The sequence below is a fragment of the Sapajus apella genome, unplaced genomic scaffold (genome assembly GCF_009761245.1).
Source record: "Sapajus apella isolate SASKATOON/1434 unplaced genomic scaffold, GSC_monkey_1.0 scaffold25, whole genome shotgun sequence".
In the NCBI taxonomy this organism is placed as follows: Eukaryota; Metazoa; Chordata; class Mammalia; order Primates; family Cebidae; genus Sapajus; species Sapajus apella.
The window spans coordinates 10,661,519-10,675,703 of NW_022436965.1; the positions used below are offsets into that span (position 1 = coordinate 10,661,519).

General features: G+C 35.3%; 1 protein-coding gene across 12 annotated transcripts in view; it reads right to left on the minus strand.

Annotated features, from left to right (window-relative positions):
* Positions 1–14,185, minus strand: part of CEP350 (centrosomal protein 350) — a 151,700-nt gene that overhangs the window by 45,820 nt on the left and 91,695 nt on the right. For all 12 annotated transcript variants that reach the window (XM_032291254.1, XM_032291248.1, XM_032291253.1 and 9 more), the window contains 5 exons: positions 13,431–13,627; positions 12,659–12,843; positions 12,087–12,174; positions 4,567–4,713; positions 1,683–1,840 (listed from right to left, as the gene is read on the minus strand). In XM_032291254.1, the coding sequence (XP_032147145.1) occupies positions 1,683–1,840; positions 4,567–4,713; positions 12,087–12,174; positions 12,659–12,843; positions 13,431–13,627 (775 nt within the window). The remainder of the gene's footprint in view (positions 1–1,682; positions 1,841–4,566; positions 4,714–12,086; positions 12,175–12,658; positions 12,844–13,430; positions 13,628–14,185) is intronic.

Here is a 14,185-nt window from a genome sequence, read left to right on the forward strand (position 1 = left end):
CTAAGTTAACTTTAACTTTAGCTAGCTGAACTCTGGAGAGGAGGATTCTAGTTTCAGCTCTACCATTCTGCTGTGTGTGTGACCTGGGGAAAGCTACATAAACTCTGTGGGCCTCAATTTCTTGATGAAAAACAAAGGGACTATGCTTGATGACTTCCCTAACAGCCCTTCTAATTTTAACATTTTATCACTCTTTCTCCATTGGAGTATTTCCACTTATTTTGTACCTCAAAAGACTGCTAGATCATGTGACTGCTAGACCATGTGACATGAGAAATTTTGTTGCCCACAGAGCTAATATAATTGTGGTCTGCATTCCAACACATTATAAAATGATTCCATACTTTGAATAAAATTATGATCTAAATTTTAAATGGAACTCCTAGGTGTAAAAATCTTTTCATTATAAAAGATACCAAAAATCAACAAAATCTTAATACCTTCACAGAAGAAAGATTTACAATTCTACATTTGTTTGGGATGTTACTGTGCTTCCATTGTCATTAGTTGCTCATATACCAAGGAGTCCATGGATCCCCTGGAATTGCACGTATAAGTGTATATATAATATAGAGCATTATTAAATTTGGTAATATGCAGTATACTGCCGAAGGTTATCAAGTTAAAATTTACATTCAAACTGTAGTAGTTCAAATTGCGCACTTAAATGGTAGTCAACAAAAATTTCTAATTTCTCCATATTTAATGGGTTTTGAGGAAGCTAGGTATGCGGCAGAGGTTTCAGAGGCAAGGACAGATTCCACAAGCATCTACTTTATAACCATATTTAATTACATATACACCTCAAAGAGTAAAGTCTCACATAATGTCATTTTATATGGTCAACACTGATGTATAACTGAGCTATGTCTAAGTTGGAGAAGCTTCAAGAGTCTTTACAAAATAATTCTTCAAACTATTTGAGAAGAATGTTAGAGTAACAAATTAACATTCCTGGAAAACTTCAGCCTTTCTGGTTTCAGCTAAGGAACTCATACCAACTCACCAGATTAAAATTTCATCTATTTGAATAAGCCTTAGAGGTGCCAGAGAGCCACAGGATGAAATGTCAGGATATAACATTAGTTGCTTCCCCGAATTAGCAGACATGCCTTTCTTTTAATAAAAGAAAGTGGAAAACTTTATTATGGGTACACGTGCAGATATTAATTTTTTGTGTGTGTGTGTGACAAGAGTCTAGCTCTGTCACCCTAGGTAGAGTGCAGTGGTACAATCATAGCTCACTGCAGCCTTGACCTCCTAGGCTCAAAGGATCCTCCCACCTCAGTCTCCCAAATAGCTGGGAATATAGGCACATGTTACCATGCCCAGCTAATTTTTTAATTGTTTTGTAGAGATGGTTTCTCACTATGTTGCCCAGACTGGTCTTGAACTCCTGGACTCAGGTGATACTCTTGCCTCAGCTTCTTGAAGTGCTGGGATTATAGGTGTGAGCCACCACTCCCAGCCTTGTTTTTTTTAAATAAGACAACTGTTTATATTAAAATTGTTTTATAAATAAGATCTACAGTTAATTGGCTTCTAGGTTGATCTAACAATTCTGCTAAAATGCTACTAAATGCATAAAATATTTTGTCTCAATCTAATGAAGTATATTAAAAGTGTTATTTGTTGTACTACTTTCAGTGTAACTAAGCAAGATATTTATAAAAATGAATTACTTTTCATCCATGCGGCTTCTCATTTTCTTCAGCTTCTGCATAATGCTGCTAGTTTCACTGCTAGAGATTGAAATGGGAGAAGGACTGCGGGTCTCCAAGTCAGTTGGACCAGGACTGGATGCCTTATTATCCTTTGTATCATCATCACTATGAGAGTCCTGCAAACAAAAAGAGGCAAAATTGTATTGGGCTTTAAGAGGACCCTGAAGCCATCATAAATACAATTCAAAATTAATACAATGTCACAATACAATATTTATAACAATAACTGAAAATAAGATATTAAAGGTTAAAATATATCATACACTTAAAAATTGTTAAACCAGTACATTTCATATTATGTATATTTTAATACCATTTATATACAGAGAGAAAAAGGGAATATCATAACATATAATAATCTTAAAAAAGAAGAAATGTAAGAAATCCAAAAAAGTTTCTGCCATCAGTAATCTATGTACATGTCCTCTCTGAGATTTTAAAGTTGAACCATCAAAAGGAATACAAAATTAAACATTGTATATCTATAAAACATGTATGTACAGACAAAAAGAATGACTGGAAGACATAACGTTTACTCTAATCATACTAGGGCATGGCTTTTTTCCTTTGAATATTCCTTATGTGAAACAATGTTTTCAAAAATTTACAAAGTTTGTAAAGAAAACATTTGGAAAATATTAATCAATATATTATTTCTGATAAGCAAAATGTAAAAGCTTAATTGTTTAGTATAATTTCCCCACAAATAGTCATTTGTCTAACTTTTCAGGAAGATGGGTAGGGACAGTCATAACTGTTTTTATTTTGTAAAACAAAGTAGAGTCCCTGAGCTTCCCTTTCTTCTTCCTGAACAGTTCTGTCTTAAAGTCACTGGATGGGGCAGAGCAAGGCAGCCATCTATAAAGAGATGGAGGGAGACAGGAGGCCAAGAGTGGGGTCTCAGGACCTGAGTAGGATGAAGACGGCATCTAACGCAGGAGGATGACCGGTAAGGAGAATCAAAGCCCAAGAAGGCCAACAAGAATGTCATATGGAAGCGACCCAACACACAAATGCAAGCCCAAACACAGTGGGGATGGCCTTACCACAGAGAATTTCCTAGCACAAGAGGCAGAGTCCAAAGAGGGTAAGGAAGAGAAGGTGTGAAGAGATGGGAACAGCCCAACTTGGGGAATCAGAACCCAGGTGGAATGAGAGTGGCATCTACTTACTGTAATGCGCAGATTAAATGGTAGTAATGTATCAATGTTAATTTGTTGGCAACTTACTCTCAGATAACTCAGGATTATAGAATTTTTTTGTACTGTTTGACATTTTTTTCCAAAATTTAAAGGTTCTTTAAAAATCAAATCATAGCATATTAGAGATTTAAAATATTATACTGCTACTGCTATATAGTCTAGTTTTCTCACACTATAATGATTTTTTTTTTTTTTTGAGACAGGGTCTTGCTTTATCACCTAGGCCGGAGTACAATGGTGTGCTCACAGCTTCATGAGCTTAATGCACCCTTGGCCTGTTATACTGAAGCAATCCTCTACCTCAACCTTGCAAGTAGCTGGGACTATAGGCACATGCCATGATGCCCAGCTAATTTTTGTATTTTTTGTAGAGCTTCGGGTTTCGCCCTGTTGCCCAGACTGGCCTCAAACTCCTGAGCTAAAGCAATCTGCCCACTTAGGCCTCCCAAAGTGTTGGGATTACAGGCACAAATCATGGCACCCAGCCCTATACTGACATTTTATAGTACCTTAGAACAGGTCCACTGGATATGGTGGCTCATGCCTATAATCCCAACACTCTGGGAGGCTAAGGCAGATGGATCACTTGAGCCCAGAAGTTGGAGACCACTGTGAGCAACATGGCAAAACCCTATCTCTACAAAAAATACAAAAAATCAGCTGGAAGTGGAGGTGCATGCCTGTAGTCCCAGCTACTCAGGAAGCTGAGGTGAGAGGATTACCTGACCCCCAGGGAGGTCGAGGCTGCCGTCAGCTATGATTGTACCACTTCATTCCAGTCCAGGTGACAGAGTGAGACCCTATTTCAATAAAAAAAGGAATAGGTTCAAATTTTGTTTGTGTCTGGTATCTGCTTTGAATCATGTATCATTGTATTAAAGTTGGATAGCTAAAATGAGTATTATGTAAATACTAAAACAGTCTCCCCCATTAATTCTGAAGAAAACATTTGGATTGATGAGTAACAGCAAAGCCCTCTGTTCCAATTTAGTTTGTAAGTGAAAAATACTCTAAATTAAACGAATATTATGTAAGAACCACATGCCCCTTTAAAAACTTGTATATACAATAGGAAAAAATAAAATAAAACTCTCACTATACATTAGAGCATTGCTACGGTTTGAATGTTTGTCCCCTCTGTAACTCATGTTGAATCTTAAGTCTCATTGTAACATAAGAGAGTGGGAAATCAGACTACGGTATTTGAGAGCTTTTGGAAAGGTAATTAGAAATAGATGACATCATGAGGGTTGGACTTTAGTGACTTAATAAGAGAAGAAAGAGAGCACTGAGCTAGCACGCTTAGTCTGCTTGTCATGTGATGCCCTGCATGATCCCTTGGGACTCTGTGGAGAGTCCTTACCAGCAAGAAGGTCCTCACCAGATGTGGCACCTTGACCTTGAACTTCTCACCTTCTAGAACTAGAAGAAAAAATGTTGCTCCTTTATAAATTACCCAGTCTTAGGTATTCAGTTATAGCAACAGAAAATGGACTAAGTCTGGCACATCCACAGAACTTTATCTTAGTCCATTATTGTATCATACTGCTCGAATGAATATCATCTTAGAACATGAGACAGGGTTGGATATCGGCAGTCCACATAAGACAGGAAACAAATCATAACTTCATGTAATTTACCAATTTATTCTCCCCTGCAGACTTCAACTTCTCCTGTAGTTTTATGGTGGTCTGTCGGATCCTTTCAATCTCCTCCTGCTGTTTAAGAATCAGCTGTCTTTCCTTCCGAGCTGCCTTATTGGCTTCTTGAAGACGTTTTATTTCTGCCTAAGGTTTAAAGAGGTAGGAGAGGCATTATGATGGGGAGAAGACAAGGCCAAAGTAATATTTTTAAAAAATCATCACATATATTAAAAATAAATACATATAATACATACAGTATCTTATAATAGAAGTAGTAATACAGGAAAGTTTTAGAAGTAGCGAGGGAGGAAATAAATCATATACAATCCCACCATTCTAAAATAATTTAATATTATCCCTTAAATTTATTTAAATTATAATTAGATTGATAATTTCATATCCTGTTTTAAAACATAACATATATTTCACATTTTTCCATGCTACTCAATGTTTATACTTACTAGTTTAATAGTTGCTTATCAAGTAATCTAATTAATGTAACTATTATTCTACTGCTAAACTTTTAGGGCCCTATAATTTTTTACTATCCCAAAGAATGCTTTAATGTCCATAGCTGTTTCATACCATGGACTAGTTCTTTAGGAGAGATTTCTAAAAGTAAAATAACCAAGTCAAAGACAGTAAATCATTTTATGGTTCTTAAAAACAGTTGTTTAAATTGCTTTAAAAAAAAAAACTGCTTTTGCCTACAGTACTACCAAAACATTAAAGCTACATTGCACCAATCTCTCTCCAGACAGATTATTATGTTTTCAGTTGCTATGTGGGCAGAAGATAATATACTTCAATGCTAATAACTGTCAAAATTTAACAGAGAATCCTTTTTTAAAAATAAATTTATTTAAATCTGTTTTCTTGGCATGGTAGCTCACACCTGTAATCCCAGCATTTTGGGAGGCCAAAGCAGGCAGCTCACTGGAGACCAGGAGTTCAAGACTAGCCTGGGCAACATGGTGAAACCCCACCTCTACAAAGGACTCAAAAATTAGCCAGGCGTGGTGGTGCTCACCTGTGGTCCCAGCTGCTTGGGAGGCTGAGGTGGGAGGGTCAACCACAGCCCAGAGGTCAAGGTTGCAGTGAGCGGAAATCATGCTATTGCACTCCAGCCCGGGCAATAGAGTGAGACCCTGTCTCAATCAATCAATCAATCTATCTATCTACTTATCTATCAATCAATGTTTTTTGTCAATAAAGCATAATAAAGACATAAAATTTGTTAGTTGTAATTATTTTAATCATTGAGATTTTTTGAAACTACCTTAAAATGCAAGAAAGTGCTTAAAAAACACCTACATTTCCAAAACACCAAGTTAACAATTGTTAATATTCAGTTACATATTCTCCTAGTCTTTAATCCTGTAAAGAAATAAAATATTACAGATAAAACTAGTCTGCAATCTTGTGCCCAGCTCCTCAGAGGTAACAACTATCATGGGTTTGGTATCTATCCTTCCAGTACATTCTTTTTAAATTCTCCTGAAAATATTTGTGCTTATCTGCAAAAAAAGATATACTATTTGGTTTGTATGTTTAAAAATATTTTATAAAATATCATACGTACATATTTTAAATCTTGCTTTAAAAGATATCACTTTTGATATTTCACCATGCAAATTTATGCCTTTTAATGCTGCATAAAATTAAACTGGAGAACCATCTGTTTATCTACCACCCATATGGTGGGATTTTTATTTTTTACATTTTTTAGAGACACGGTCTTGCTCTGTTACCCAGATTGCAATGCAGTGGCTCAGTCACAACTCAATGTAGCCTCAAACTTGTGGGCTCAAGTGATCTTCCCACCTTAGCCTCCCAAGCAGCTAGGACTACGGGCACGTGCTGCCATTCACAGCTAATTTTTAATTTAATTTAATTTTTTTTGTAGACACAGGCTCTTGCTATGTTGCCCAGGCTGGTCTCAAACTCCTGGCCTCAAGTGATTCATCTGCTTTAGCCTCCCAAAGCACTGGGATTATAAGCGTGAGCCATTGTGTCCACCACATATGGTGGGATTTTAAGGCTGTCGTCTATTTTTTTACTATTCTACAAACAATGCTGTAAGTGAAGAGCCTTATATTTTTGTCTCCTTGAGCATATTTGTAAATTTTTCTGGAGTAGCTGTTTTCAAAGTGTGCTCTATGGAGTCCCTGGAAGTCTTGAGACCCTGTCAGTGGACTCTCAGCATCAAACCATTGTTTGTAATACTAAATACATTTTTAGCAAATACATCACTTGCTCTTTTCCACTCTCATTCTCCCATGAGTATACAATGGTTGTGTACATTTTAAAGAAAATAACTATATTTCCCAAAACAAAAAGTAATTTAGTGAAAAGAATGACATTTTATAGTATTGCAAATCTCTTTATCACCTAGCTTGATTTTTTTTTTTTTTTTAACATTGTGCATTGGTCATTGGGAAAATGTTGGTTCACTAAGGTATGCAGATTTTCTAAATGTTGACACATTTCATTATGAAATATCAAAAAATTATACTCATTAATATTACCATTAATCTCAAAAGAAAAATTATTTTGGGTGGCCAAGAGAAATTTTTCAAAATTCTGACTTTTGTGTGAAAGCTTGAATTTTATCATTGGCAACATACATTGTCAGTTTTTTTTTGTTTGTTTGAAATGACAGGCATACTTTTTTCGTTTTTGAGAAAAATATCTGTCAAATACCCAAATCTGAATTAGCACAGTTTGCCTTGAATCATTCTTTCAAGTAAAAATGCTATTCCATGCTGGGGGGCAGCAGGGGGAAAGGCTTGCAATTCAAACAAGCACACAAATACTTCTTGAATTAATCACTATATTCTGGTATCCAGCAAAGGTGCTTCATAATGGACTTCCCATTTCTGTCATGCAAAATACAAAAAAAGACATGTACTCAAGGGTTCAAGACAATAAAACTAATAATTCTTACTACTTAACTCAGGACATTCTTAAGTGAAACTTTTTTTTAAACTGTGAGTAAGTGGCATGAAGAATAAGACAATTACCAAAACAGTTTGGTGCCAATGACTTGTGCTAAAGCACCAGCAGTATTACTCAGCATTGTTTTCTACCATTTAGTGTAAAATGTCAACACAATGAAAAGGGCAAATTCATATCCAATCCCAGTATCATTATGAAAATAGTTTAACCTTCCAGACCTGTGAAAGGGTCTTAGTGGCCAGAGTTTCACAAAAGATATTTTCAAACTTCTACTAACCTAAGCCTGAGTTTCTGAACCAAATAATGTATAAATTCACCCAATTCAAGCCCAGAAGAAAAAAGAGATGACTTCTAAGGAATACTTGGAAAACAAGGTTTGCTCCTCTTGTAAGAATAACTCATAAGGTTGTACAAACGAATTGTTCACATTAAAATGGTGAAAGGTATAGGTGAATTATTCACTTTATTAAAATGGTTATTTTTATGTTTTATGAATGTCACTTCAGGGAGTGAAAAAAGAATAAGACATAGAAAAATATGGTGTCTCTTTTTTGGATACAGTTGTACCAAATCGCTTAGAGCCAGCCATTTCACTATCAGTCAAAAGAATTCTTACGGATACAGCGGCAATGAATATCTTAGCACATATATTCTTACACTTTGGTTCATTTAACTTTATAAGGCAACTTTTCAGGGGTAATCAATTGGATCGAAGAGTATATTTTGCACATTTACTTAAAAAATTCTTAAGTTATTACAAACAGAGAAAGTAGTCACTCATATCCCTACATTGGCATTAAACACAGTTAGCAGTTTGCACATTTGTTTCAAATCTGTTGTGGTCTATAAATAGATAAATACAGATGAAACCAAACTCCATGCCAATCTCTTCCTCCTTCCTCTCCCCCCTAGAAGTGTTATCATTCCTATTTGCTTTTTTTTACTTTTGATGCATGAGTGATTCCATAAAACATATACTACTAACAGGTTACTTAAAAAAATTTTATATGACTGGTATAATACTGCATATATTATTTGCATCTTGCTTTACTATAAAAAAGAACATTATGGTTTTTGATAAGTGAAGATTTAATGTTACACTGTCCCATATGACAGCTTCTAGCTACATGTGGCTAGTAGCTACAGTACTGGACACCACAGAGACAGAAAATTACCATTTCAGAAATCTCTATAGACAGTGCTGATAGCTAATATATTCAGTTTCCTACACTATTATACTTTCTTGCAAGAATATGTTTTATCTCATCTATTCTTTTATTGAAGAGGTTAAATTATTTCCATTTTCCTCTGCACATATGTGAAAGCTTTCTTAGGATATATACCAAGACAGAACTGCTGAGTCATATATTATATATGTCCTCAACTGAACCAGATATTGGCAAGTGCTCTCAACTCAAAGTGGTTACACCAGTCAACTCTAACCAGCTACACAGAGAGGCGGTGATAAAACGGGAGACTCAGGAGACCTCAAATTCTCATTCTCCTCAAAGCAGTTGTCAAGTCCTGAAGTAGCACACAGAGGGCTAAGAAGTTAACCCAGAAAAGTCTCAAAAGCAGAGCAGGAATCCCCAGTTTCTTGTGCTAAATAAAAAATTTTATCTGGGTTTCCAGTGAATCTCAGGAGGGCCCCAAACCAGGGACAATGCAAACCAGAAGTAGACTGAGGCTTACCAACTCTACAACCCAACCCTAACGCAGCACAGTTTTTGAATGAATTAAGATGAACAGTTGGTAACTCTAATAGCATAGCAAAAGAAAGGATAAATCCTCTCTGGGGGAAGAGACCATCAGCTGGAGCCTTTGCAGTGATTTATATAGAGTGTCTAGCATTCAATTAAAAAAAATTGCTAGGCATGCAGAGAAAAGGGGCCATGTGATAGTTAAAAGAAACAGACAATAGTAATAAGAGGCACAGATGGTCACATATAAGCAGACAGGGAAGAAATAGCAGTCAAGAAAATTAAAATAACTATGGATAATATGTAGAAAAAAGATTAAAAAGTAGGCTGGGCAAGGTGGCTGAAGCCTGTAATCCCAGCACTTTGGGAGGCAGAGGCAGGAGAATCACCTGAGGTCAGGAGTTCAAGACCAGCCTGGCCAACATGGTGAAACACTATCTCTACTAAAAACACAAAACAATTAGCCAGGCATGGTGGCAGGTGCCTGTAATCCCTGCTACTGGGGAGGCTGAGGCAGAAGAATCACTTGTGCCCGGGAGGCAGAGGTTGCAGTGAGCCAAGATTGCCGCCATTGCACTCCTGCCTGGGCAAGAAGAGCTAAATTCCACCTGAAAAGAAAGAAGAAAAGAAAAGAAGAAAAGAAGATTAAAGGGTATTGTAATATTATAGAACTAAAAAAAAATCATATTAAGAACTCACTGGATAGACTTAGCAGCACACTGGGCAAAGTAAAAGACATACTAATGAACTCAAAGACAGGTCAATAGAAACTTTCCAAACTGAAGCACAATGTTTTTAGTTTCTAATTTGTTTGTCTTAAGGAATGAAATACAAGACAGAGGAAAGAGACATAGTATATGGTAAAAGGTATAAACTACATCTAATTGAAGTCTCTGAAGGAAAGGAGAAAAAAAATGAGGTGGAAGTGGCCAGGTACAGTGTCTCACACCTGTATTCTCAGCATTCTGGGAGGCCAAGGTGGGGGGATCACTTAAGTCCAGGAGCTCGAGACCAGCCTGGGCAATATGGCGAAACCCCCATCTCTACAAAAAATTAGCTGGCACTGGTGGCACACACCTGTGGTCCCAGCTACAGGGGAGGCTTACGTGAGATGATTGCTTAAGCCCTGGATGCGGAGGTTACAGTGAGCCGAGGTCAAGCCACTGCACTCCAGTCTGGGCAACAGAGTGAGAGACCCTGTCTCTAAAAAAAAAAGAATGGGCAGAAGCAATACATGAAGAGATAGTTTTTGAAAAACTGATAAAATAAAACGACCAATAGATAAAAGCAGCTCAGAAAATCCTCAGTAGGATGAATACAAAGGAAAACACACCTACATGCATCATAGTAAAACTACTAAAAAATTTGGATAATTTTTAAATAATCTTGAAAGAAACCTTCAAAATAACAAGATTAAGATAACTGACCTCTCCACATAAACAATGGAAAGCAGTAAATAATGGAAAAATATCTTTAAAAGTACTGAAAGAAAATAATTTTATGCCTATTAAAAATACCCTTCAAAAATAAAGGTTAAACATTTTCAAACTAATAAAAACAAAAAATGTGTTATCAGCAGGCATGCAATAAAATACTAGATGTATCAAAATGAAAAATTTTACACTTCAAAGGATATTATCAAGAAAGTGAAAATAAACCCCCACACGATGAAGAATACATTTATAAATCTTGTTTTTATTCTATTTTATAACAGAAAGCTACTGTAACGTTATAGAAAGTTAGTTACTTCTTTTAACTAAGAAAAATATTAATTTATTTTAAAACCAATTTTTTTTGGATTAAAAAGACAACTTATTTTTTAAAAAATAGAATTGAGAATTTATTCAAATTCCTATCATCTGTAATGCTTCCTTGGATAAACTTATAACTAAGTAATAAGCCAATAAATATATCAGATAATTAGGTTCCTAAATCATCTAGCATAGTAGGTAGCACCTGGCAACAGGTTAGTATGGAAAAAACAACTAGAATCTATTGAATACTTACCAAGCACTGTGAAACACACTTTATATATGCCACCTCATTCAATCCACACAACTACCTTATGAAGTATAATCCCACTCCTACAGATGAGGAAATTAAGTCTCAGAGAGTTACTTAAACTTTGACCATGATTACACAGTTGCAAGTGACAATGCTGGAATTCAAATAATAGCAACTAACATTTATTGAGCACTTACCATGTGCCACGGTCTGCTCTTATTTTATGTATTAACTTACTTATTCCTCACAACAATCTTATCAAGTATCTTATTATTATTTTCTTCAGTTTATGGATGAGGAAACACAGAGAAGTTAAGTAACTTGTCCAAGGTTATGAAACCAGCAACTGGTAAAGTTGGGATTTTAGCCTAGGAAATTTGACTCCAGAGCCTGAATTCTTTACCACTACACCACCATGCTACCTCTCCAGAACTCAAAACTGAAGTCTCTCTAGGCCCACTAAGCCAAAATATTTATCAATATGTAATTAACATGTCATGAAAGCCCACGGAAACAATAATTTAAAAATTAATCAAAATGGATTCTTTTATATATATCTTAATTTTTAAAATACGTATTTCAAAAGAGTATTTTCTTCTACTCACTACATGAAGGTAGAAAGTTTGACTGTGTATTTTATTAATTTAGTGGTGACACACAATCCTAATTTAGGAGAAATATAGATTACCAAGCAACCCCTATAATTATAGTAGTAAGAACATAAACAGTGGTAAGTATCAACTACATCTCATTTAAGGCAATAATAAGGAAAAGAAATTAGGCAAAAATCATAGATTCTACAAACTAACTTGGCTTATGATAAGCTGTCCTAAAGGAGTGTCTTCCCTAACATACCTTTTCTTGCTGCAACCTTAAAAGCAAACCACGCTGTTTCTTCCGGAGTGGGGGCATTTTATCATCCTCTCCTTTGTCTCGTAGATGTCTGCAAATAATATTTTTAATTGAGACAAAGATTTGATTAAATTTCCATTACCTGAATAATGTCAAGAATTCTTGACTACTAAAAAGTCTACAAACCAATTTAACATTTTCAAATGTGAAAAGTAATTGCTACATGTAGCCATAACCATTCATATCCTAATAAGTATTTTACTGAGGTATATGCAAGCCCTAGATTGTGTCCTCTAAAGATAGAAGGACTTCGAGAAATTTATAATAGTGTATCATATGACAACATAACATTACAGTCAGTTAAGTGATAAAAGAGAACTGCAAAGAAAATGTTATATGGGTAACAGGAGGTTTTGAAAGAAATACAAATCAAATATGACTGCCATATTTCTAGCTTGAGAAACTGGGTTGCTCAAATCAAATTAAAAGAGGAAACAAAAACATCTTAAAATATAAAGCATTCCATTTTACGAAAGAAGAAATGAGTGAGAACTGTGCTCACTGAAAGAACTTACTTTTTTTGATGCTCTAACCAGGCCAACTCAGCCTTAGTCTTCTCCTTCAAGGCCTTTTCGCGGAGACGCAGGAGTGAAGACTGGTGAGCCGCCCTCATTTCTTCTTCTTTCATATACTGTCGAACCATCTCCATAGTAAATTTAGAAAAGCTATCTTGTCCTCCTGAGAATGGCATGTTCACTTCCTAAAGTAGACGGTTACTTTCTTGTTTATCATCATCTAAACCTTTTGGTACTTAACTTCATTAAAAGTGGTATGCATTTACAAAAAACAAACTATGTATTTAACAAGGTTGCCAACAATGTAAGAGAATATTCTTTAAAAAGGTACATGAGGCAGATTAATATTTATTTGCTAATTTATTCGGCCAATAAAATTTTAATAAACTACTGCAAGCCAATTACTGTACCAGGGACACAAAGTGGAGTAAGAATTTGTTCCTGTTAACCAAGAGGCATACAATTTAGTAAGAAGAATTAATGTAAATTTCTAAATGGAATAAAGTATTAGAAGTATGACGCAAGTAAAAAAGCTAGCGAGATAATAATGGCTCAGATCCTCAAAGGCCTTATATTCATTCCAAAAAATAAGTTTGTATTATACTTTGTGAGGAAAGTGAGGCCAGGTTTTATAGGAAAACTATAACATAAAATTGATATCTAACAAAAATCATTCTAGCAGCTGACAAATGAGTCAAGTACAAAATGTTTTCTCGTATCTTTGAGAGAACATATCAACAACCATCTACCTCCACAGATAAGTGAAACACACCTTGGCAGAAGACAATGTAGTCTTTTCTGGAGAACCTTCTTCATCAGAGTCATCATGATGACCTCTTCTCTTTTCCATGTTAAATCTGCGGTGACTCTCTGAAGGCAGTAATGATCGAAATGATTGTTCTTCTATTTCATCTTCTGTCATGGATTCATCAAATTTCAGAGAATATTCTGTTGCAATAGAAGTTGAGTCTAAAAGAATATGGAGAAAGTAGATTTTATCATAACTGTTCTCAGTAGCAATTCAAGTAGCACCCCTTTGCCTCTTTATGGGACACGCCAATATAAATCCATAAAACTGATCAGTAGTAGATATGAAACAATAAACAAAATTTATTTGCCTTACGAACAAGAAAAAAAAAACTCTAAAAATACCTAGAAATACTAGGATAAGAACTATAAAGATTAATGTTGCAAAAAATTTAGACAGCTCTTACAAATCAATTAGAAAACCACTAATGCACCTATAGGAAAATGAGAAAAGGTCAGATCAAATGCTTTACAAAGGAAATATAAACAGTAAAAGTGAAAAAAAGTTTAATATTGCTATCAAAGACATACAAGTAAAAATATCTTTTTTAAAAACTCATTAATTCCTAGCTTAATTAGAATATGACAGCTCTTTCAGGTTGGTTCCTGTGTGCCTTTGACATGGCCTTGCATCCTTTTTTTTAATTGAATACTTCACTTTCTGGTACAAGATACTGCAGGCTCATCTTGTATTTTTCCTACAGCCCTAGAATCAGCCAT